This window comes from Schistocerca americana, chromosome 1, assembly GCF_021461395.2.
Source record: "Schistocerca americana isolate TAMUIC-IGC-003095 chromosome 1, iqSchAmer2.1, whole genome shotgun sequence".
NCBI lineage: Eukaryota > Metazoa > Arthropoda > Insecta > Orthoptera > Acrididae > Schistocerca > Schistocerca americana.
Window position 1 is genome coordinate 1,013,381,500 of NC_060119.1, and position 27,007 is coordinate 1,013,408,506.

The 27,007-nt window shown below is 39.8% G+C and overlaps 1 protein-coding gene across 1 annotated transcript in view; it reads right to left on the bottom strand.

Annotated features, from left to right (window-relative positions):
- Positions 1–9,163: 9,163 nt before the first annotated feature.
- Positions 9,164–27,007, bottom strand: part of LOC124548825 — a 270,087-nt gene continuing 252,243 nt past the window's right edge. The window contains exons 5-7 of the mRNA XM_047125197.1: positions 12,786–13,056; positions 12,575–12,687; positions 9,164–10,132 (exon numbers count right to left, since the gene is read on the bottom strand). Coding sequence (XP_046981153.1) covers positions 9,905–10,132; positions 12,575–12,687; positions 12,786–13,056 — 612 coding nt within the window. The 3' untranslated portion in view covers positions 9,164–9,904. The remainder of the gene's footprint in view (positions 10,133–12,574; positions 12,688–12,785; positions 13,057–27,007) is intronic.

A 27,007-nucleotide genomic window follows, 5' to 3' on the forward strand; every position in this document is an offset into this window, starting at 1 on the left:
TATCAGATGTGGTGCTCCATGTTTCAAAATTATGTCTTCTACAAGGGAACTTGAAATTTCCAGAGCATCGGCCATTGGCACTACTCTGGTGATGGCATGACTGATGGGTTAATCAGTGCAGATTATTATACATCAATTCATATTTGTCAACTTTGGGATTACAATTATGTGGCATGGTTCTGATCAGGCATGATTGGTACTGGATTCCTTGGTTGTAATTGTGGCATGTTTTTCCATCATTGACATTTCTTACAGTGGCTCATGTCTAATGGATTGGTAAGAGTCTGGCCAGTGACACCTGCGTCTGATTCTGTTTACGGTCTTCACTAATCTCAGACGACCAGTGTTGGAACGTTGTGAAAATACTTCAGGATATCTGTCCATAGATAAGGTGGGATGATGAGCACCCTTATTATAGTTCCTCTTACACAAAGCTCTGTTTTTTAATTGGCATTCTCTTTTATTCAAGGCTTGTATGGTTTTAAGCAGTGCTGGATCGTATGTGTTCAGCAACAATGTCATTAAATACACTGATGACTGAGATTTTTATCCGTGCTGCTGTGTTTTGCCAAAGGATTCCTTGAAAAGCAGTTGGCATCCTTGTGTTTGTGTCTGCTGTTGTGTACCATGGTGACGTCATACTCCTGAAGTCTCGGTACCCATCTCGCCAGTAGACTAGATGGATCCTTTAGGCTAGTCAGGCAGCATAGAGAATGGTTTGTCAAATAAATATAACCAGAACTTGTTGATGGTCCAAACAAATAGAGTAGATCGTCTTGGTATAGCAGAGTACTCTGGAAGCATAAAGTATCCCCTTTCCAGCTCCTTCCTGAACTTGTGCTAGAACTTGCAGCAGTGTTGTGAAAGCTACACTTGACCTCACCTTTCAGGTTAAACTGCAAGGACCTGAGATGGTGAAGGTGGGGGCTGATTGACACCATCAGTTATTGTAGATACTATGTTTCATCAACAACCACGAGTGGAACATTGTGGATTTCTGGTGAGGTGAGTGTAATATAACCATTTGGTAGGGCTTCATTTATGTCCAGTTTGTGTAGGGTGTAGCCTAGGACCTGCACTACAGGAACTTGACAAAAAGTCTTTGTTTTAATACAGTGGTACAGGCCCTATTATTTTCATAAAAGGTGTAGACATAATTACTTTGTATAGGCTTATTTGGCTGGGTTTTCAGTGGTCAGCTCATATAAATTGATTTGGCACTGATCTTCTCAGCCCCAGGTATAAATCCGTAAGGGTGTCCGGTCAAACATATGGCATTTCAGTTGGCAAAACCACTGGTAGTTCTTTGGCAATTTGAAGTACAAGGTGCTAGCAAAAAGTTCCTAGGATACATCAATAAATAAAATAACACTTTACCTGGATGTTATTTACCACCTTCAAAGTAGTCCCCTGGGGGATGAATACACTGTTCCCAGTGTTTTTTCTGTGAACTGAAAGTACCTTGGAATGCATTTTTTGTGAGCCTATGTAGTACCACTTTCAGTCCTGTTTGAATCTCCTCAACTATGAGAAATATTCAGCTTTTTGACTTGGATTTCATCCTAGGGGATAAAAAAAGAGTTATTTGGTGCCAGGTTGGTTGGATATTGTGGATGGGGAATAACAATCATTTTGTTTTTCACCAGAAACTTGTGGTGATCAACACTGTGTGTGTCCTCACATTGTCATGATAAAGGAACCAATCACCTGTGTGCCACTTCCAACAGACAAAATTCTCTGACATGTCTCGAAAGACAGCCCCACAACAACTCCATACATCATGAACAGTCTGCCTATGATCTTTCACCACTGCATTCTGAACAGCAGCAACATTTTCAGGACTAACACTGGCTGATGGCCATCCTGATTGGGAACTATCATCGAACGATGTTCTACCATCTTGAAAACTTTTAAAACAGTGATAAGTTTGACTTTGTTCTAAAGTGTATTTCCCAAATGCTTGCTTCAGCATGTTTACATAGCAGTTTTCCAAGTCTGAAACAAAAGTTTATGCACACTTGTTGTTCCCAGACACCTACCACTGTCAATTTCACAAGATACTCAACACACAAGAAGGGGGAAATGCTCATGAAAACTAAATGTGATCACATATCATGAAACCACTGGATCCACTAATTCTCAGAGGATGGTGACATTTCGTCATACTAGCTAGACTTCACCAGCTACACATGATTCCGGGAACTTTTGGGTAGCACCTATTATGTCAGATTTCTTCCACAGCTCAATTTCATCAAGACCTCTTGCTAGATGTGAACTTTTGAACCTGGGGAAAACCATTTTCAGATAACTTTATTAGTTAATGACACTGTAACAGCACAGACCCAGACAGGAGCCAGGTGTCATATTCAGGGTGTGAGACACAGCTATCCACCGTAGTTTCCTCAGTGGCAACCTACTTCACTGACCAATGACTAGGATTCAGGAAGTTTCGACTGCATTGATTTTTGCAGTAGTACTTGTCTTCCTCATTAACAAGTCCCCTTTGGCTTTTTATATATTTCCAGGCCAGACAAACAAGACATCAGAATGGGTGGGCTTTGCATAGATGCCCACTGTGGTGGTGGTGGTGGTGGTGGTGGTGGTGGTGGTGGTTAGTGTTTAACGTCCCGTCGACAACGAGGTCATTAGAGACGGAGTGCAAGCTCGGGTTAGGGAAGGATTGGGAAGGAAATCGGCCGTGCCCTTTCAAAGGAACCATCCCGGCATTTGCCTGAAACGATTTAGGGAAATCACGGAAAACCTAAATCAGGATGGCCGGAGACGGGATTGAACCGTCGTCCTCCCGAATGCGAGTCCAGTGTGCTAACCACTGCGCCACCTCGCTCGGTGCCTACTGTGTGTGTCTGTCTCTTCCGTGATGTTACTTATCATTCAGATGATGCAGCTGCTGTCATCACAGCTGGGCTGCAAAACCAACAACTGCTGCCTGATGGCTTAGGAAAGTGCCTTCACTCTGCTGCCGTCCCCACAAGATTGTCTGCTGGGGATCCTGTAGCCACCACATTTTCTGAAGAATGAACTGAGTTCCTCCCTGCTCTGCACCACTGGCATCTGAGGCCGATAGACCCAGTGCCACAGCCAGAGGTCCAGGACTTGCCACCTGTACTCACTGCCTTATTTTGTTTTTCCTTGCTCTGGTCAACCGATCTGAGAGACTGTCACATCATCTTGACTACTCAACAGCTAGCTGGTGGTAGCCAAAGCTGCTGGCAGCCAAAGTCAATCACTACTGGGCACCTCTTCGAGAAGCACTTTCAGTGATGTGTCCACACCAGTGCACCTGGATCCAGGCTTCAGTGTCCCTTGCATGTTGTCTGCTTATTGCAGGTGCACTGCATTATCGAGTTAAATTCTTCTGGATTTCTTCAATGAATCAACATTTCGATCCCTCTGCTGGATCTTCTTCAGGATCTTGTGGTGTCCACTTAGGTTGAGTGCTGTCAGAGACCAGTGTCATCCTCTCTTATTAAGGGGAGTTGGGACATGCTTGGGTAAAAATCTTGGGCTACCATGGTGGCCCATGTCATTAGATAGTAAGAGTAGTTTCCCACACTAATGCCGAAGAAGGGGTTATTGGCTAAAACTCCAGCGGCTACCATTGGTGGGCTAACGTCATTGGTTAGAAAGGGATTTTTCCCTCACTTATGCTGGAGAAGAGTTAATTGGTTAATATTCCACCTGTTGCTATTGTTGCACCCATGGCATTGTCTAAAAGTGAAATGGGCAGAGCATGAGAGGGGGAACGTGTATCCAAAATATTATTGTCTTCAGAGCTGGCTTCCAGGGCATTGTTTGTATTGCTTCCACACCGCGGCTGCATATTCTCTTCGTTGATGGTGGGGAGATTTTAACTTCAGTGACAACAGCAACAAAAGCCTGCAGACTTACGTGAAATGCTGCAATGTCTATTTCTGGTTAACAATAAAGAACTTTGACAACATTTGGCTGCCTTTGTTGTGTACGTATCTGTCAGCAGCCAATAGAGAACCACTTACACTCCATCCTCCTCGACACCATTACAAGTCATTGCAAGCTGTCTTGAGATCCACAGCATTCAGCAGGTGGCTTACTGACGTGTGACAAGAAAATAAGGTCACATGACTACCACCCCGAATGTTTATCAGCGAAATAAACTAATGCATTTTTAAAATGTGAACAATCCCAAAATTTATCAACATCCCTGTTACAGTATTTTGATGGCTGTACCTGTTGCACGGATTGGAAGTAACGTCATTCATATGAAGTGTAGGCCCATACCAGTCAGCCAGTAAGAGTGTATCAGACTTTCACTTTAAGGCTGATTGTTTGGGAAAGTATTGGAAGTAAAATTTGCTTGTTGTTACATTGTGCTATTTTATATTTGCCTTACAAATTTTGTTTTTAAAGTTGAAATACTCATTTTGTTTGGACATGAGTTTCAGATTTACTTCTTTTAAGAGAGTTGTTCACAGCAATTGCAATAAATCGTTTCAGTTATCCCAGTGATCTCAGTTATTTCCACTTTTGATCTCATCAAATCCTTAAAAAGTTATACTTAAATAATAATTTTAATTTCTGTGTTACAGGCTTTTTATTCAAAAATTTCTCTAAAATGCTATGTTTGCAGGTTAATTATCTCAAAAAAGATTCTTAATTCTTTAAATGTAGGCATCACCAATAGAAAAAAAGCAATAATATCACCTCCAAAAGGGAGATTCAGAGAGCTGATCACAAACCAGAGATGGGAGGTAATTTCAAGCTGCTACAAGTCTGAGTATTTTTGAGAATATCTACTTCAAAATGAAAAGTGAGGAGGATGTACTTGAATGTGCACAATAAATAACGCACTGTGAAATATGTTGAATGGTCAAGAAAAGATATAATTTTTAGCTGATACAACTATTTCTCCAAAAATTCTTAGTGATTTTCCAGTCCAAAGGAAATCACACAATGCCCTTAGTCTTAGTGCAGAAGTTCTCTTATGCAGAATCTTTATGAATATAGGTTTATAGGATGGGGATGGAAAGCAGTGGAGAAGATCTATACGAAAAAAGAAAACGGAAGAAGTCAGTGGTGAACTACAGAAAACTGCCACATTTATGTTGATCTTTAGCTCTCTGACATAAACACACGCAGGCTGTGTTCATCCCCTTCAAGTGATGTCTTTTGTCTGCAATCCAGTGTGCTCTTTCAGGTGATAGCATGCCCAAACTGTGGTAAGGGAAATATGTTCAGCTGGATATGAATATGGAAGTATTTATCCACCTTTTTATGTGCTGTTCAGACAACCATTCTGTTTAAATACAAGTGTATCTGGCTTTTCTCCAGTAAAAGATAATTCAGGTTACAGTTGACATTATACTTTGCAGCAAGAAAAATCTGTCAGCACATTTGGTTATAGTCCTAATAAAACATCTTGTAAACAAATAAATGAAGCTGTACCAGTTGAGTGAAGCTAGGGTCTTGGGGAAGGGTGGGGTGGATGTGGGTCAGGTGGCTAGCAGAGATTGAGGCCAGGAGGATTACAGGAGCAAAGGATGTGTTGCAAGGACAACTCTATCTATCTATCTATGTATCTGTCTATCTATCAGAGAAGCTGGTGTTTGGGGGAAGGATCTAGGTGCTACAGGTTGTGAAGCAGTCAGTGAAATTGAGCATATTGTGCTCAGCAGCGTGGTGTGCCACTGGTTGGTGAGTTTGGTATTTGGCCACAGGTGGACATTTACTGGTGGTCATGACCACATAAAATAATGTGCAAAAATTGCAGCAGAACTTGTATCCCATCAACTGCAGTTTCTGCACAGCGTTTTATGTGGGTATGACCACTAACCAACCTGAATGAATGGTCAGTGCCAAACTAAGGCCAGTATGCTGCTAACCACCTAGTGATAGACTATGCTGCTGAACACATGCCAAATTTCAAAGACTGCTCCACAACCTGCACTGTCTGAATCCGTACCCCAGCATCAACTTTTCTGAACTCTATAGATGGGAGTTATCCATGCAGCGCATACTTCATTCTTGTAATCCTCATGGCCTCAATCTCTGCTGGCCGTCTGCTCCACATCCAGCTCCACTGCACCACAGGACACTTAACTTCATTCATTTTGAAACCACACTCTCTTCCCTACACTCTCTCTTCCCTGTGTTCTGTCCCCCCTCAAAATCCACTCCTTCAAATCCTCATATTTCGTTGTTGTTGTTGTTGTAGTGGTGTATGAACTCACTGGTGCCATGTGGCATTCTTATCCCCTACACCTGCTAACTGCCCCTGTCATATTCCTATCCTGTTCACCTGCTGCCTCCCTTCCAGCTGCCACAGCCATCAGCCACCCTCCGCCAACACTCCTCCCACTTCCCATATTGCTCTCCTCAGTCACTTCATCTGAAACAACCCCTGTCACCCACACTGTGTATTCAATTGACACTGTGTAGCCATACATGTGTGTGTGTGTGTGTGTGTGTGTGTGTGTGTGTGTGTGTGTGTGTGCGCCGTTACTATACTTACCAAATGAAGACTATACAATCAATTGTACCTGATAAACTTCCAGTAAAATAAATTTTCTTCATGTCACTGCTTATAACATTGTCATTGAGCATGTTAGTGCTAAAATCTTCATTACATCAGTAAGGATTATGGCCAATAGTTACATCACAGCTTCATTCATGCAAGGCACATAGATATCAGTAAAGCTGTGTGTCCTCAGTTGCCAAAGATTGAAGTAATGCAATACTTTTTTTTCCTCAGTGGATTTTGGTTGAAAAAAATAGTGTTTATTGGGGGGCGTTGTGCAATATTCCTGCTTCCGTCCCTATAGTTCCATGAACTTCTGATGGGTGATAGCACTATACATAGCCTTTATAATGACGTCTGTAATGGAGATGAATTCTTAGCAGAGAGGTGTTATAGAGTATATGCTGAAAAACCAAAGCATTGCAAATATTCATAGGTGCTTGCAGGTTGTCTACAGAGAACAAAAGCACAGTGAGTCATTGCATGAAGCATCTGTCACCACCGCAACAAGGTAACGCAAACTAGTATGATCTTCACGTCCCAGATGGCCGCACACAGCTGTGACTTCTGCAGTGTAGGGGCTTGTGGACATTCTCATTTCAGGTAGTCAATGGATCACAGCCAAACACCCCGCTGTACAACTAGACTCTCTACCCTACAGCTTGGATCTTGCACCTTCTGATTTCTATCTGTTTGCCACTCTACAACAAATAGTACGTGGATGACGGTGAGGTGGCTCCAACGTCGACCAGTAGAGTGGTACCATGTGTGCATAGAAGCCCTCCCAGTAAGGTGCTGTAAGACCATCACATTGAATGGAGATTAGATTGAAAAATAGTGTTTTGTAGCCAAAAGAATGGGCAGTAACATACAGTTCCAGAATCCTGAATAAATGACCTAAATATTAATATTTTAGTGTATGTCTGTATAATGAAAACTTGATTTTTAAAAGATGAGTTGCACCATAGCATTATTACATAAGACATTAGCAAATGAATTTAAGTTAAACAGATTAATGTATTACCTTGACTTGTTCCACAGCCTCAAACATTCTTATTGATGGTATATAAAAAACATAGTGAATGAATTTATGTTATACTCTACTTCTTAAATTTTGATGTCATACTTCACTTTTACAGAACATCAATTATTATTCTGAAAGCAACATGCCCTATTTCATTTATAGTTGTATCCTTTTTTTGGTTTTGGTACTGGCTGTTATTCTGCTTTTAGTGGTTCTGTTTGCTATATTTACTTGCATGAAGAACACTAGTGAATATCTCATCAAAACTTGTGAAACTCTGTCACTGACTTTCTCAATTTAGGAAAAAGAACAGAAAGAAAATAAATCTTATTCCATTTATTGAATTCATGTAACACGACACTGTGCTACTGAACTAGTGACTACTGCATTAATTCCATTTTAAGACCCTCACAAGAGGTTCACCTACACGAAATAATGGTACACTTCCTACTAATGCAGATGGACAGAAGGCAATTAAGGTCAGCAATCGGTAAAGAAATTATCTACAAGAATCTCCACGTAGCTGACAGTTGAAAAATGTGGTTCGGTGCCTGTGTTACGAATCATAGTATTGATTACAGTAACGAAAATGTGTGTGACATGTAGCACTGTGGAGTTCAATGGAAGTTTCAGGAAATGAATGAATGTATACTACTAAGAATGGTAACCTTGATAAATGAGCTAGCAGATGGAAAGTGTTGATAATGATAGCAGTGATGGTAATTGTTGTAGTGAATAGAAAGTTGTTGTAGGTGGGTAGTCGATTAAGCATTTCATGGGCTGTGGGGGACATACTTACCAATAAGTGTGTTTCTTTTTCTTCATTTAAGGGAATACCACTTCTGTATCATCCTGGCATTAAGTGGCAGTCCACTGCACCAATTGTAATGTCTGCTGTGAAATATAACTTTCAGGGCTGTGGGAAGAATATGTCCCACAAAATAACACTGTTTAAAGGTCCCTGGGAAGTATGCACACCACAAAATTAATATGTCCGCTTGGGAAGCATACTTACTATCAACTTAGTGGTTTTACAAAGCTTTCTTCAATACACCTTACCGTCTGTATTTATGCATAATATCTTGTGGTAGTACACTGTACCATGTGTATGAAAAACTGCCACAACATGAGTTTCTGTTTGTTGTGAGATCAACGTTGCTTCTGCATTGGAAAATACACTTCCCACCAAAATAACAGTTCAGAAAAAGGCCGCCACAGGTTTTGTTCACTCCTAAATAACAAAAATAAAATTGGCAAAAAAGAAATATAGTCAACTGATCACAGTTCTAATTGAAGAAAAATTAACTTCATGGAGTCACTAAAAAAATCACTCATGGAAGGGTTAATTGTTAAGTTATAGTTTTGGATTAATAGGAATGTGGTGCTTTGTAATAGCAATGTGATGCAGGTGGTAGGTATCATTATACTCAAACGTATTAAAATAAGGTATATGATTGGTTTCTGCTTACCAGTAGAATAGGTTATAACTGCAAAAGAGTAAATGAGTAAGTTGTGCAAAAAGTTTCATGTAATGTATCCAGGGAGCAGTGAGATGACTCTGCCATCAAAACAAACAGTAAGAAAATAACAGTATTTTAATAGTGACTTTTAACAACTGTGTAATATTACATTTTAATTGGTGGAAACAGTTTGGTGACAAGACTAACATACGGTTATGGAAAACATGAGCATAAACCTCATCACTACAATAAAACTTGTCATTTTCGAAATCCATATGCTGTCAGTGAGTACAAGCTCATAACATTTTTATGTGAGTGAATTCTGTGACAATAAGTAACAATGCAGAAAGCTATAAACACAACAGGCAGAATATCTTGTAATCTTACATATCATAAAGAGATGGCGTTTGTGATCTGTGTCATACACTATACTTATTAAGTGCCACAAGAAATGTGTATTTACATTGACAACTGAGGTAAAAGCAAGATATGTGCCTTGCGTGACACATATTTCATAAGACTTTTGCATATCATCTGTGGAATGTACATTCATTAATAAAAGAAATAACCTACAAAATTATTTGTGCACTAAAATATCATTTTCATAATACTGAATGTAGTTTGAGGTTACAGAAGTCAGTGTTTGTTTTATTCTGTTAGCTTCCAGAATGAGAAACCAGTTTGCACCAAACACTTCAACAAGTGATTATTCAGTTTGGTAACAATAGTTCATCACCTCAATGCTCACACAACAACAGTCTTTTACAGAGATTGTCTTGTCTATCGCTTAGGCAATTTTTTAGGAAATCTGTAAAACATTTATCAGTTTCACAAAAAAACATAAAGCTCATTATGTTTATGCTTATACATTTCATATTCAAACCTTGTTTATGTTAATATTGTGCTTTACACAATAACTGAGTGCCTATTGCTCTTCTTGTGTGGACTATATTGTTCAAGTGCTTCAGGTGGGCTGTTCATTGCACTATAGTCAATTGGGAACATTGCTGAGTATTTAGTTTCTCCTTCGTATGTTCCAAATAAGAACTGGCCAGGACCATGAGGAAAACGGCCTAACAGGAAATTCGAGAAACACAAACGATAAATTGAGTAGCGGAGTTTGTAGTCACCATTCTGAAAAATCAAACAAAGAAACCAATTAATTCTATGAAATTTACACACACACACACACACACACACACACACACACACACACACACACACACACACACCTGAAAGCTTATGTTTGTATTAAGACTATATGATAGAAATCTACTTTTATTATGGGTTGCTTTTGCCTCTTATCCAGAACCTTCCATTGTCTCTCTGGTACATATTCTACCCATTTATTTCGTTAAACCCCTCTTTACTTTTTTATTGCCAATTTTTGATACCCAGAAACTGCAAGGAAGAAAGCATGGAAAATACGGGTTAACATCTGTTGTGTTGACAACACAATAATTATAAACATTATTTGTTTTAATGAGCTATTACAGTATTTTCTATTGAAAAGAGAGACCTCAGTTTAATTCAGAAGACAAGCTGTAATGAATACCTGAAACTGAGTTGCCTTAAGTACAGACAACCATTCACCATACAGAAGCCTATTGGTCAACAGATAGACACACAAAGAAGTTGATGATTTTCTCATTGCTATAGCTGTGGTTACCTTAGGTGGAGCAAGCGGGAAGGACATGGAAGAGAGAAGTGGCAGGGAAAGAAAGATGAAAGGACAATGACTAAGCTGACAAGGGTTAATGAATTTTGATGAATAAAAATATGAGGGTTGTCCTTAAAATAATGTTCCCAAGTACCTCCAGATGTGAAGAATGCTGTTACACGTGATCCGATAATGTTGGCATAGCTTGGTTCTCCGTTTCCCATTTCCCACATCGGCGAGTTGTGTGCAATGCTCAGTCTTGGCTTGGCAGCTGGAGCACTCATTTGCATCTAAGGCCAGGTGTGAATTATGCTCTGTAATTCATTTTTTGTGTGCAAAAAAGACTTTGCCAGTGGACATTCATTCCCAACTGTGTGAAGTCTACAGAGAAACATGCTTGAGCATACAACGTGTGCAAATGGTGCAGAGAATTCAAAGACAGACATACAGATGTCCATGATGAACAGCATTCTGGACAGCCATCTGTTTTGGACGAAATGATTGTGAAGCAATGCTAAAAGATTGAAGTGGGATGGTTCAAGAGCTCTGCAAGATGATCCTTGATGTTAGCAAGACCACAATTGACAAAATTTTGACAGATCATTTAGGATATGCCACAATTTGTGCAAGGTAGGTCTCGAGAATGCTTATGGAAGACCAAAAACAGAAATGTGTGGAAGCAGCCCGCAAATTTTTTCAGGCCTATGCAACTGATGGCAAGGAATTCTTTGACTCTATTGTCACTGAGGATGTGACCTGGGTTCATTACACAACACTGGAAATGAAGCAACAATCTCAACAGTGGAAACATTCAGCGTCACTGAAGCCACGAAAGTTTAAATGAACACTGTCTGCCAGCTTGTTTTCAGATAGAAAGGGGTTTTTGTTGTGTGAATTCCTGCCTTCCAGTACAAATATCAACGCAGACCACTACTGTGAAAAGTTGAAGAAACTTTGCCGTATGATCCAAAACAAGAGGAGATGCATGTTCACAAAGGGAGTGCATTTCCATCATTGCAACACTTGTCTGCACATCATCCATGTCACAACTAGTCTTATCAAAAAATTTGGATGGGATACTGTCACACACACACACCCCCTACAGTCTGGCATAGCCCCAAGTGACTTCTGTCTCTTCTCTGAACTGAAGAAACACTTGGGTGGGACACATTCCACAACCGGAGAGGAGCTGGTGTGAGAGTTCTACGATGCAGGCATACAGAAGATGGTACACTGCATGCAAAAATGCATTGATCTCAATAGCAACTATGCCAAAAGTCTAAGCTTCCACTATATACTGTTAAATGTCAATAAACATGTTTATCATTGTCAAAGATAACTGGGAACCTTATTTTATGGACAAACCTCCTAAGTACACAAATCATGGAGTTCAAATAAACCTTCATCTGATGAAAGTCTTTTTGCAAGCCACATTGTGAGCATGCATTAGGCTGTTCTAGGCGAAATGCTCACAGACCATACAGGCAGAAAAGAAATGTTTTCAAAATATGTGAGGTAGAGAAATTGGACCATCACTGGAAATTATCCTTTTGTCTCCACCATTATACAGCAATTGTACTAGTATGGTTCAGGGGGTAGCTATCATGTCTGTTGCAGTCTGGATGTCATGGTAAGTTGTAGGGAATAAACCACTAATTGCTAATGTGTTATACTGTAGTCCAAAACAGATCCAATAAATGGCAGAAATTTCTACATTTTAATAAACACTTTAAGAACTGTAACATTTTGTATATTTTAAAGATTCAGAGACATTTTCAATTTCCTTGTTTTTCCTTATTTTAGAGTAATGTTATTCATTTGCTTCTGCAATGTTCCTTATCACAAGCTTTCTTCTCATTCTTTTATTACCTATCTTTCAATTAATTCTTGCAATAATATGTCCAATAGTAACTTACCGAGGTCAGATTGTCGTATGCCAAGTCAATGAATTCATCTATAGCCTTTTTTTCAAACCCAAGAAAAGATGAATAGAATATTCTGAGCTCATCCTTTGAGATGATCCCGGACCCTACAAGGAAGAATTTATATTGAAAATGCCTACAAGTATGTGAAATATTTCATTTTCATACATTATCTCTCAAAACTTAACTGTTTATTCAAACTTACCACTTCTGTTCATTACAAGGAAAATAATTTTTGCAAAGTATTGCAGCCAGAGAGGAAAGTCATACAAGTTCTGGGCAGCTTTCACTAATTTACTCCATTGTATGAGCCAGTGATCAAGACTCACTGTCTCACTGTCATCTGATGTAGTGTCCAGAAAACGCTTATTGCACAGATTGGATTTAATAAATGTATCTACAAAGCCATTTTGCACTTCATGGAGAATGTGAAACTCTGGAGAATTTGTTGACCAGTCAGCAAAGTGACGCAATCGCTAGAAAAGAAGAAAAATTATCTTCACTAAAATATATATTATAGCAATGTGACAAATACTTTTCTGATAACTACTTTGTTAATTAAATTTGTTACTACTGACAAATAAAAAGTAATTATATTGTTCAACTTTTCTGTTTTATTTTTAAGGAAAATAACATTACTGATGATGATGGTTGCATAGTTATCACAGCAGGTGCGGATCTGGGGTTTGGTTATGGGGGGGATCACAGTATGTCACTCCCTGTCACAGCCCCTCCCCACCCCCTTTCCCCGTAACGGTGTGCAAAGAGTCATTTTATGTTCGTATTGCACATTCCTGTAAGTATGGCTAATTTCTGACTTTTTCCGAAAACATATAGATATAAATTAGCAAATTCTACCCATCACCTTCAACATATTCATAAACAGAAATTCTTGTACAGAAGGGAGGGAGATGTCAAGGAGAAACATTTTCAGTTTGTTTTCAAATTGAAGTTTGCTGTCTGACAGAAAGTAAATGACCAAAAATTTTGGTGTCACCAATATGCACACCTTTTTGTGCTAAAGACAACATAATTGTGGAAAATAAATGTCATTTTTTCTTTTGGTATTGTAGTAATTTACATCATTGTTCCTTTTGAATTGTAGTGTGTTATTTACAATGAACTTCATGGGGAAATAAATACGCTGGGAAACAGTAGTCAAAATGCCTAACTCCTGAAACAGATATCTACAAGATGTTTCTGGGTGAGCACCACATGTTCTTAAAGCACAGTTTTGAGAAACCAAAATTTTCTTTCTTAGAGATGTGTTACTCCAGAACATTTTTCCACAAGATACTATTGAATGAAAATATACAGCATATATTCACTGAAGTGTTTATCTATTCCCAAGATCTGCAGTGATTCGAAGTGCAAATGTGGCTGAACTGAGTTGCTTTAGAAGTTTTTTTTTCTTTTCTTTTTTTTTCAGTTTAAATTATCATCAATACAGACACCTAAAATTTCTGAAGTTTCTGCACTACTTACTATTTCCTTGCCATTCACTATGTTTGCTGTTGATGTAGTACCTCCAGACATGCAGAACTGAAAATGTTGTGTCTTTTTGAAATTGAGAGTGAGACAATTTGCAGGAAATTATTCAACAAAACTTTTAAGAACATTATTCCCATTTCTTTTGACGATGTTTGTATTTTTGTCATGTGCAAATAGAACTAATTGTGCTTGCTGTTTATTAGATGGAAGGTTGTTTATACGTACAACAAACCGTAGTTGGTCAAATATTGAGCCTTGTGGATTCTCTCAAATGATTTCTCCCTGTCAGAAGACTCTCCCCTGCTTACATTAGTTGAATTATTAAGTACAACTTTCTGCATTCATTTTGTTAAAGTGGTGGCTGCGCCATCAATTCAATAAAACCTCAGTTTATCTAGCAGGATATTGTGATACATAGGGTCAAATACTATTGATCGGTCACAGCATTTATGCTTTTTACGCGTAAAATTTGCTGAGTGAACATGTAAATGGCATTCTCAGTTGATCATCTCTTCTGAAATCTGAACAGTAATTTATAAAGGATATTATTATTAATCAAGTAGGATATCATTCTGGATTGGTAGTTTCTGACTTCTTGGCATATTTCAATCTCTCTGGGTAATTACCTTGAGTTATAAATTGATGAAAATAACTTTGTGGCTGATGTTTCAATGAGTGAGGGGCTAGCCGCCAGCCAATCATAGTTCTCTTTGAGTACTATATGTTTGCTGTGTTGCCGGTTTTGTAGGTGCATGCAGAACCTTGTCAAGCATGGCTGGTTGCATGTTGGCACCACTGCTCTCTACTACTACACTGTATCAGTCACAAAATTCTTTTACTTTGAGGTATAGTGACGCATTATAAGCACTTATTAGAATGAGTCCTTAGCACTGTGATGGAAACACCATCTGATCTAGATGAGAGACTATAAAATTTTCTTAATTTTAGAAGGGGAAATGGGTGAGACATCTGTATGATTGATTTTTTATATGAGTAGCTTTTTCAATATATTACTTGATTTTTCTCTTGAACTGCTTGTACCTATATTTTCAACTATGGTTATTAAACACACCTGCTACTTTACAAATCATTTACAGCCCTTTCGTTTAAAACCTTTTATCATGTCTCATGTTACACTAATTTCATACAGACTTCGGTCTGTGTTGTGAAGAACTGTTCTTAGTAGTTTTTGTTCTTGCCAACAGATACTGTTCTCGAGATACTTTAATCCCTCTAGTGATCCATGATTTTTTCATGGCTGTTTAATGTCCTTTCTAATTGGTTTACGAGAAAAGACATTTTCAAATAATGATGTGAATTTATAACAGAATAGATCAAATTTTGTGTCAGTGTTTGAATCACTATAAATTTCATCCCACATCACCTTGTGTAAACTTTTCTTAAAAATATTTGTCCTGGCATAATTAATTATTCTAACTTATTTCCAGAGAGGGGAATCTATACTGTAAGGCACTGTCTTATTTATCTTAACTAACTGTACATTGTAATCAGAGAGAACATTTGCTGCAGAGCATATAGTTATTTTCTTGCTTTGAGCTTCGTCAATAAAAACATTATCAATTAGCGTCCTGCTGTCTTTATATCTGTGTTGGAAATGTAATTACTGAACTCAAATTGTAGGATCCAAATAAGGTTTTCAGGTAATTTTACTGTCCAAGTTCTCTGGGAAAGCTACATTGAAATCATCACAGCCTATTAACTGCATGGTAAGGAATCCATACACCCCACAAAAAGTTCAAAATTTCCCAGTGGGGATCTATGCACAGTTACAACTGAAAGTGATCTGCATTTCAGTATTAATTCACAAGTGCACACTTCTATGCGCTGATAACTACAAAATATACTAGTCTCAATGTTTTTAAACTTGTTTTCTGTCTTTATGCACAAGGTGATTCAGCTGCCCCTACCTATGGGTTTTATGCAACCTGCAACACCTTCAAAAACAATGCACGAGATTTTCATATTCTCCTACTCACTACGTGCAAACTGATAGCCCCACAGAAAAAATGAACAGGACATTTTTGTAGGAAATTTAATGTAATTAAGTTTTGTACTGGGATACATTTTTGCTGGCAGGCGTGGTTTTTTATTTATTCAAGGGAAACATACAAATGTGACCTTCAAGTATGTTTTTCTTGAATAACTTGAAAACTATGGCCACCAGCAAAAAACATATTCCAGTACAAAATCTAACTACATTAAATTTTCTACGAAAAGGTGCTGTCCATTTTTTCTGTAGGACTAACAGTTTGTGTGCAGCGGGTTAGAGAATATGAATACGTCACGCATGTTGTTTGAAGGCATTATGAGTTGCATTAAACCCATAGGTGGGGCAGCTGAATCACCCTGTATGTAACAGCCCCGACCCCCACCTCCCCTTTTTCCATATTAGTTCCACATGAACAAGATTTTAGAGTATGATATTTTACATTTAACTTCTCTAACCCTGTAGTTTACGAGGTGTTCAGGTAGACACAGGTTGTCTACTTTTTTTTCAGGGCTCTCTAATTTTTCCAAACAGGCAAGAAGCCCTTCTACTTTATCCTTTAATTTTGTGGTAAGTTAACAATACTTTTTGTGCATTCTGAAACATTTTGTGAGGCTCTTCTGCTATTGCGACTTCTTTCACAAAAGGCTGGCCATATCTTGGCTCTAAGCTGAAGAAGGTACTCCTCTGACATCAGCACAGAGATCTTGCTTTGTTTGACAGTATAATTGTAGCAAAGGGTGCTGCACTCATATGAGTTTTCATTTACATGAGCAGTAGCTTCCTCAACTCCATGTTCTCACAGCTCACAGGAATGTTGACACAGGGCAGTCATGGTGCTGCAGGACTTCCATGAAACTTGTACATCTGTGTGAAGTTGCTACTTGTATTCCATCCAGGTCACCCCTTACGCTGTAATTGCTGTCTTTAGTCAGCCTGTTCACTGCTCCATCTCCTATGATCACATGACCCTCTTTGATAAAACCCTTGCACAACTTGCCTACATCCTTTGTCACCTGGATAAGACTAGCAATTGGCTTCTCAATACTTGGGCCTCGTAATTACCCTATTCCTAATTTGTTTTGTACCATCTGGCCCACAGCCCTGCCATGGCTACTACCTAACAACAAGAGCCTTTTCTTTTAATCACTTTTGTTAACAATCTACTTTTTTAGGAGTGTGCTGGACTCTAGTGTGACATACCACTGGATGAGGCTCTACTCTTCCTATTTCAGATGACAAACTTTTTAGGTACTGGAAACCCAAATGTAGTTGAAGGAGCTAAAGAGTTGTTGCACTTTCAGCCACTACTAATTACCTACACCCAGTTCCCACACCTTGTATCCCCTTCAACCTATCTAGTCCAAAAAGAAAAGAACCAAATGTATTTCATTGTGAAATCATGAAAATAAATGTAACTAGCAAGGTAGCAGTATACCTTTACTTCTTTTCAGCAGAGTCATCAATTAATATCATTAGAACTAATCCTGTCTACAATTTTACTTTCAATTTGCATTCCAGATAAGGCACAAGTACCGTTATTCCTTTCAAAGTAGTAGTCCAGTGAGAATTTTTAATTATTTTTGAAAGAGAAAACAACCTTTCGTCTGAAAAAATAGATACCACCGTTGGTACGTACCTTCGAAGTGCAATGTTTGGATATAATTAGTCTATAGTCCGTTTAAAATTACATCATAGTTAACATCTGTGAATTGGTGCTGCAGTGATGCCACATTGGCTACTGTTCAGTTAAAGGTGACATGCAAACATGGCAGATCACTTTACAAGTTCTGAAATGCTGTTCATGTAATGCGGAGTGATGTTGGAAGCTGGTGCCATCAGGTATGGCAGGAATGCAAGATGCTCTGTCCACAGCTGATTTTAAATGATCAGTAACTGAACTGCAACAGACAACACATTTTGTGGCCCTGAATGTACACTCGTGTCCTAACCTAAATACAACCCCTTGATGTGCAATGTATCCAAGGAAATGGTAGTGAGCAAGCTGCAGCAGAACTTTTAATCACACTCACTTTGCTCATGGTGATTAAAGCTGTCCTGTACGAGCAAACTCAAGAAAGAAAAAACTTCAGTTTCTGTGCTACAAGTAAACTATAACACCTTCTTTTGCTAAGGCCGGTATTACACTATCAAATTTCTTTGTCAAAGATTTGATCAAAGATGTGATCAAATATTCCGTCAAATATATTTGACAAAGATCTTTGACATAGCGCTAGAAGGGGTATTACACTGTCATCAAAGTTTTTATCAAAGTTCAAGATGGCTGACAACAACTTGTTATTAACCGCAGCAGTTGTACGTACCCCAATTGCATTGTGTGCACATGCGGAAAAGAAGTGGGGGGAAAAAATGGAAACCATACATATGAGGTTGACAGTCTTAAATGTCCTGGGATTACAACTTGATAATAAATTCAGTTGGGAGGAGCACATCCCAGAACTGCAGAAACGCCTTAACAGATCTGTTTGCAATTCGAGTGTTAGCAGACATAGGCAACATAAAAATGAAAAAGCTTGCATACTTTCATTCCATAATGTCATATGGTATAATGTTTTGGGGTAAATCTTCAAGTCAAACAAAAGGTTTTCAGAGTCCAAAAGTGTGTAATACGTATTATTTGTGGAGTAAATTTACGGACGTTCTGTAGAAACCTCTTCAAAGAACTGGGTATACTAACTACTGCCTCTCAGTATATATACTCCTTAATGAAATTTGTCCTAAATAATATATCTCTTTTTCCAACAAACAGCTCAGTTCATACATACAATACCAGGAACAAAAATGATCTACACAAGGACTTAAAAGCACTTACTTTAGTTCAAAAAGGGGTCCACTATTCAGGAACACTCATCTTCAATAATTTGCCAGCAAACATAAAAAATTTAGTTACAAATAAAGATCAGTTTAAAAGGAGCCTGAAAGACTTACTAATGGGCAACTCCTTCTACTCCATTGAAGAATTTTTTAATAGAAACAAATGATGTATTGTATATATTCATACTATTAGCATTGTTATTTCAGCTTAAAAGAAAAAAAAAAAAAAGGAATTGACATGTTCCACATCCACAAGGATCTCCTCAGCATGGATCTATGGAACGAAAAACTAATCTAGTCTAATCTAATCTAGCTACACCACTGCACTACGGAAAATGTTTCGATTATGTTGTTATATTTGTTTATCTCTACAACCAGTTGCAATGATCATCTGCTGCCTTTAAAAGGTTCAGTTTCACGCCGTGTCATATGAAGCTTACCTGCTGTGAGCTGATCTCTGTGATGATAACAACTGAATATGTGAAGCTGAACTGCATCTTGTGCAAAAGAATCTGGTAGCATTTGGCTAGTGCTATGTACGAAGTGCGTTATTTTGTTGCCATCATTCTGGGAGTGTTGCTTTAGATATGTTTATCATGTGTGATGAAATGTAAAATAAAAGGGCCAGACCCAGGATTCAGGATCCAAACACAAGAACAAAAAATATCCAGACAAGGAATTGGAAGTGAACTAACCATTTGTTGTGGCAGTTTGACAAGAGTAAACAGTTTGGGATGACACTGAGCACTCTGATTGGAGGAAGACACCTCCAACATGTGAAGTGTCAACTATCAAGCAGTTTTAATCAGACTATAGTTCTTTTCTTCCAGAAACAGCAAAAGCTTCAGTGGAACTAGTTTCTCTTCTTTGTTAGTAGTACCTTCCCAACGTAATGAAAAACCAATACATTTGTTTTCTTTTCTATGTGCATTTCCAAATTGTGGTATCTCATTGCCACCTTTCCCCTCAGTGCCCTAAGTATCTGCCCATCTGGATTATGCATGCTTCAGGGCCCTTTCACACTGGGATACCGCAGAAGCTCTCCTGGCAATGATGCGACACAAGCATGGGATGCAGTGGAGCCTACCACAACTGCCATCTACCCGAGAATGGAAGCTCTGCCAGCAGACCTACCACTGTGAGGTTCTTCTGACAGCTCTGTAAATCCTTTCCTGCATAACCTCCTTATCAGTTTTGAGGACCGCTAATTGAAACAGTTATGCATATTTTATATTTTCTTCCATCTGCGTGACTAAATAGCATCCAATGGCAGCGTGTGTAAGAGTAAGTGGTCTACTCTACTGGAAAACTTCCACTGCAGCTAGTTTTCTCTATTTATTTTGAATAATATATTCTAACACTACGAGAGATTCAAGGATTTTTCACTAGCAGACAGGTGAAATACCCTCAGACTACAAGAAGAAAGTAATAATTCCTGTTCCAAACAGGGCAGGTGCTGACAGATGTGAACATTGCTGAACCATCGGTGTAGTAAGTTAAAGTTGCAAAACAGTGACTTAAATTATTTATAAAAGAATGCAAAACCTGGTAGAAGCTGGCCACAAATAAACCAAACATTGTACGAACAGGTCTTGAAGGCTCAATGGTACAGAGCTGCCGCCGTGTCATCCACAGACCTTAGGGATCACTGGATGTGGATATGCAGGGCAATGTGGTCAGCACACTGCTCTCCCACCCATTGTCAGTTCCCGTGACTGAGAAGCTGACCACAGATTGCTGTCAAGGTCTGTCATGCGTCTTTGGGAGGAAGAGAGGCTGGGCATAATGGATAATAAGTTGCGATCAATAAAAGGGACTGTGAGGCTGTGGTGCACCTCATTCCAATCAGTTAGAAGTGATGAAATCTATTTAACACGACTTCGAGTAGGACACAGCGCTCTGACCCATGGCTTCCTTCTCAGATGTGAAGAACTGCCCATCTGTGATGCATATGGTGTACTGTTTCCAGTTCGCCATATTGTAAATGACTGTAGTTTATGGAACGCCGAGGGATACAAGATGGTTTACTGGCAGAGCTCCCCTTCATTTTAGGTGATAGTGAGATTAATGTGGCTCGTATTTTACGATTTTGTGTTTTGTCTCCCTTTCTACCTAGGCTATTAGGGCAAAGATCTTAGTATGTTAGAGGTCGATTGACTCATCCAGTTTTTATCTTCACCATTAGCCAGTTGTCGTTCTTGCACTTTTTTCTTCATAGCTCTTCATGTCTGATATAAATATTTTAATTGTCCACCTTGAATTGCTTTGCTCCGTTACACTGTTTAGCGGAACATTTGAGAAAGAATACAAGGAGAATAATATGTTACCTTCTGTTGCATTTTAGCATACCCTCATGTTGTATGTTCTAGCCCAATTCCTATCCTACAATCAATATATGGGCACTGATGACTGTGACGAAGCTGCAACAACAACAGCAACAACAACAACAGTTGACCATGGGGAGGATGAGTTAGAGGTTCTTGAGAAATATAGCGATAAGCAAAGTAATGCTGACCCTGAAACTTAACTTAGAATACAGACAAAAGAAAGGGAAACTTGTAGATTTAGGGACAGCTTTGGACAATGTTGACAGGATTACACTCCTTGACATTCTGAAGGTAACATGGATAATATACAGAAAGAAAATGTTATTTACAGCCTGTAGAGAATCCAGTAACCAGACAGCAGTTACAAGAGTTGAAGAGCATGAAAAGGAAGCACTGGTTGTGAAGGGAGTGAGACAAGGTTGTGGCCTATCCCTGATATTATTCAATCTGTACCGTACATTGTGCAGGCAGTAAATGAAACTAAGGAAAAGTTGGATGACTTAAAGTTCACAGAGAAGAAGTAAAAACTTTTAAGTTTGCCGATGACTTTGTAATTATCTCAAGAGACGGCTAAGGACTTGGAAAAGCAGCTGAACGGAATGGACAGTGCCTTGAAACGAGATTATAAGGTGAACATCACGACAAGTAAAACAAGGGCAATGGCGTATAGTCAAATGCTATGCCAAGGGAATTAGATCAGGAAATGAGACACTAAAAGTAGTTGATGAGTTTTACTATTTGAGCAGGAAAATAACTGATGATGAGTGAAGCAGGGAAGATATAAGGTACAGACTGGCAATAAGAAGAAAAATAATTTTTGAAAATGAGGTATTTGTTAACATCTAATATATGAGGGCAGTTCAATAAGTAATGCAACACATTTTTTTTCTCGGCCAATTTTGGTTGAAAAAACCGGAAATTTCTTGTGGAATATTTTCAAACATTCCCGCTTCGTCTCGTATAGTTTCATTGACTTCCGACAGGTGGCAGCGCTGTATGGAGCTGTTAAAATGGCGTCTGTAACGGATGTGCGTTGCAAACAATGGGCAGTGATCCAGTTTCTTTTGGCGGAAAACCAGGGCATCTCAGATATTCACAGGCGCTTGCAGAATGTCTACGGTGATCTGGCACTGGACAAAAGCACGGTGAGTCGTTGGGCAAAGCGTGTGTCATCATCGCCGCAAGGTCAAGCAAGACTGTCTGATCTCCCGCGTGCGGGCCGCCCGTGCACAGCTGTGACTCCTGCAATGGCGGAGCGTGCGAACACACTCGTTCGAGATGATCGACAGATCACCATCAAACAACTCAGTGCTCAACTTGACATCTCTGTTGGTAGTGGTGTCACAATTGTTCACCAGTTGGGATATTCAAAGGTTTGTTCCCGCTGGGTCCCTCGTTGTCTAACCGAACACCATAAAGACCAAAGGAGAACCATCTGTGTGGAATTGCTTGCTTGTCATGTGGCTGAGGGTGACAATTTCTTGTCAAAGATTGTTACAGGCGATGAAACATGGGTTCATCACTTCGAACCTGAAACAAAACGGCAATCAATGGAGTGGCGCCACACCCACTCCCCTACCAAGAAAAAGTTTAAAGCCATACCCTCAGCCGGTAAAGTCATGGTTACAGTCTTCTGGGACGCTGAAGGGGTTATTCTGTTCGATGCCCTTCCCCATGGTCAAACGATCAACTCTGAAGTGTATTGTGCTACTCTTCAGAAATTGAAGAAACGACTTCAGCGTGTTCGTAGGCACAAAAATCTGAACGAACTTCTCCTTCTTCATGACAACGCAAGACCTCACACAAGTCTTCGCACCAGGGAGGAGCTCACAAAACTTCAGTGGACTGTTCTTCCTCATGCACCCTACAGCCCCGATCTCGCACCGTCGGATTTCCATATGTTTGGCCCAAGGAAGGACGCAATCCGTGGGAGGCACTACGCGGATGATGAAGAAGTTATTGATGCAGTACGACGTTGGTTCCAACATCGACCAGTGGAATGGTACCGTGCAGGCATACAGGCCCTCATTTCAAGGTGGCGTAAGGCCGTAGCATTGAATGGAGATTACGTTGAAAAATAGTGTTGTGTAGCTAAAAGATTGGGGAATAACCTGGTGTATTTCAATGCTGAATAAAACAACCCCTGTTTCATAAAAAAAATGTGTTGCATTACTTATTGAAGTGCCCTCGTAAATCTGAACGTTAGGAACTCTTTTCTGAAGTGTAGCCTTGTATGGAAGGTGAAACGAGGACGACAGTCGGTTCAGACATGAAGAGAATATAAGCTTTTGAAATGTGGTGCTATGGAAGAATGCGGAAGATCTGTAGGGTGCTTCGAATAACAAATGAGAATGGAATATTTTTTATCTTGTGGAAGACGAATAACACTTGTAATCAGCGACAACAAGCTCCACTTCTGAAGCTGTTAAAAATCCAGTTATACTGACTTTTAAATCTTTTCTGGTAAGAAAAACACCTGAGTACACTATATTTCTCGTTGCCCCCTCGTACGGGCGCCGTTGCACAACTTGACTAAAATTATGTATAGATTGCCAGGACATGTTGTGAGGCAGCAAGGTATTGTCAGTTTGGTAATTAACGAAGCGTGGAGGGGTGGGGGAGGATTTTAGAGGAACACCAAGTAAGCAGGCACAAATGGGCGTAGGCTGCAGTGACTACGCAGAAATGAAGATGCTCGCGCAGGAAAGATTAGCATGGAGAACTGCACAAGGCCGGTTTCCGACTGAAGATCACAACAACTGATTTCAGTTGTTTCATTTATTTTTGTCGTCCAGCTGCATCGTATTTACGGACAAAGAAAAAAAAGAAAGTGACGCTCAGCTGTTGCAATAGGCCCTGCGGTCGGCGCGCTTCTTGCGGCAGCGGATGTCACGAGTTGGTTGAGGTCATCGCGGCTGACAGCCTTCGTCCCGTGATTTGTACCAATCGCGCACTCGCAGACCACACTTGGCCTGCTGGCTGACGGGAGCAGCAGAATTGTAACAAGTTGCAAGACGGCGAACAACAACCACATATATAAGCATTGCACATCTCTTTGCTGTACAACTTTGGACCAATATTCGGGCTTTTGCCAAACTTTAGACCAGCATACAATCCAGTGTTCACTGGCATTGTTCTTGCCGTTCTGTGTCTTCGCTGTACTGACGAGGAGAACAAGGCAAATACCATAACAAGATCTCTCAGAAACTTCACTCAGTGGAAGAGGAGTCAAAATAAGCGAGCACTTGTCTCGGCTTATACGTAGATACTCGAACGTTTCTGAGAAAAGGACGGTCAAAGTTTAGCGGATAAATCGTTTAGCTGAAGTGGTGGCGCAGAGACTTCTCAATTTTGCGCCCCGAGTACCAAACCCGATTATTGCACGTATTTTTGTTTTTCATTTATCTGCCCATGTACGTAGATGATTACTACACGAATGTTTTCCAACGCATATTGAATAACGTTGTCGTCTACAAACTGTATGCTTGGTGAAAGAATTGAAAAAAAGCAATAAATGAATGAGAAAATTATTTGCAACTGTTTTCGGTGAAATTCCTGTAGTGTATCTTGATTCATAATCAACTGAAGGCGCTAGTTTTCGGTAACGTGATCCGGATGTATGTGGTTCGCCACGAAATTATCGCCAACGCGTGAAATCTGCAGCATTGTTAAAGATGTTTCTTTTTCGAGTGAGAGTCATACGAAGAAACGTCACTGCGGCAAACCTGTCTTCGCTCAATGCTCGTGGTGTTCGGGATTTATGATTCAAATGTCTCTACGATCGGTATCATCCGAGGGAATACACGAAATGTTCTTGAAGAATAAACACAAGAGTAAAATATAAGAATTAATATATAAATTGATATAAGAATTAGATACAAAAATATGAGAATAGAAAAATATCGTAACCCCTGAAAATACCGTACACATATAGCATATAATAAATACACTGACAATCCAAAACATTATGACCACTGACCACACGTGTTCGCTTATTTTGACTCCTCTTCTACTGCACTAAGTTTCTGGGAAATCAGATTATGGCACTTGCGTGTTCTCGTCGTGATTTTTGTTTCGCGTGTGGTTAACGTCTGCGTGTGTTACGTCTGCGTTCGTGTACAAATACATACGGCATGCTAACTTCAGTGCTGTCTGCCTAACGAAGACAGGCAACGAGGGAAAGCAGTCATTTACCCCCTCCCCCCTCATACCCCCCCTCTCCCCACCCCCCCGACATCCACCCCTCCGAAAATCTTCTAGGAATGGACGAATAGTAGAAGCTGATCGTTGCTCTCTTGGGAACCAATTACCTTCTCTTGTATGCCATACGTTCGTGCTTCACCTGACGCTAGCAAAAACTACAAGGTCATGAAGCAGGCATGTAAATGTTATGAAAACTACATGAAATACAAAGCAGAATGTCACTAGCTAATCAGTCGAATTACAAAACGACGGCGCTAGCACTGGTCGAGCAGCTCGTCCTGAAAGACAGGACTTAGGTGTATTTTTAATGGGAGCTGGAACTAGATGACGCCAACAGATACATTACCAGCCAGGGTACCGAAATTCAAGGGCAACGTCTTCGTGACTTTTGTTTATGGTTCAAATGGCTCTGAGCACTATGGGACTCAACTGCTGAGGTCATTAGTCCCCTAGAACTTAGAACTAGTTAAACCTAACTAACCTAAGGACATCACAAACATCCATGCCCGAGGCAGGATTCGAACCTGCGACCGTAGCGGTCTTGCGGTTCCAGACTGCAGCGCCTTTAACCGCACGGCCACTTCGGCCGGCACTTTTGTTTATATGATGAGATCGCAGCTCATGTGGGGCAAAACACTACTTCCATTGGGTCATTAAATGTGGTTTCAGCACAGAATCATAGAAATCTAATTAGTGTGGAAGTGATGGAGTGTAGACTTCCGTCTCGAATATTAACGGGATTTCCGTTTCGTACCCGTATCCCCACAATTAGTAGATGTCCACTATGCCATAGATTACATGCTTATTGTGTTGTGCTGAGTTGAATATAAGACCTCCCCTCAATTTTTGATAATTTTCTTATTTTTAACTAATAGAGGTACTGAATCATGATTTAGTTATTCGCCACTTTCTTGGCCTCTAAAGATGTGAAGTACAGGCAGTTTCAGGATGGTTTCTCTGTGAAGAATCGTTTGCGAACAACTTCCTACCATTTGTCAGAGTACGCTGAATGGCTGTTATTGTAGACTTATTGCTGACTGATGTTCTGGCGAGGACCTTTTAACGTCCTTCAGGTAGTCTGTAACATTTGGAATTATATCAAAATAGGCATCTGATTGGCGTTGCACACACTGTCTAACTCGTAGGTCGTGTTGTATTCCCTAAAATAAAACAAATGCCACCGGAAATCGCTGACATAGTGTTGTTCTTCGCCGTAAAGGAAGTCTTGTCTTCGTCTTCACGCACCAGCCCGTCGTACTCGCTTTAAATTCCGTGCCACCTGCTGTAGGAAAATTCGTCCATATTTCAAGAGCCCTTCATATGTTTCTCTCGCGCAAACTTTACGACAATTCAGGAAACCGTTCCTGCTTAGGTTCCCTCAAAGTTTTGTTTGTTGAAGAGTCATTTTTAATACATTCTTCGTCTGGTGCCATCTACGAACATTTGGTTCTGTTAACAGCCCATCTTCTGTCGTACAGTTATTTGCAACCTGTACTTCATTAATGACGATTTATTTAAAATTACCGCCTGTGGAGTAGGAATGTACGAGGTCCGTATAAAAAG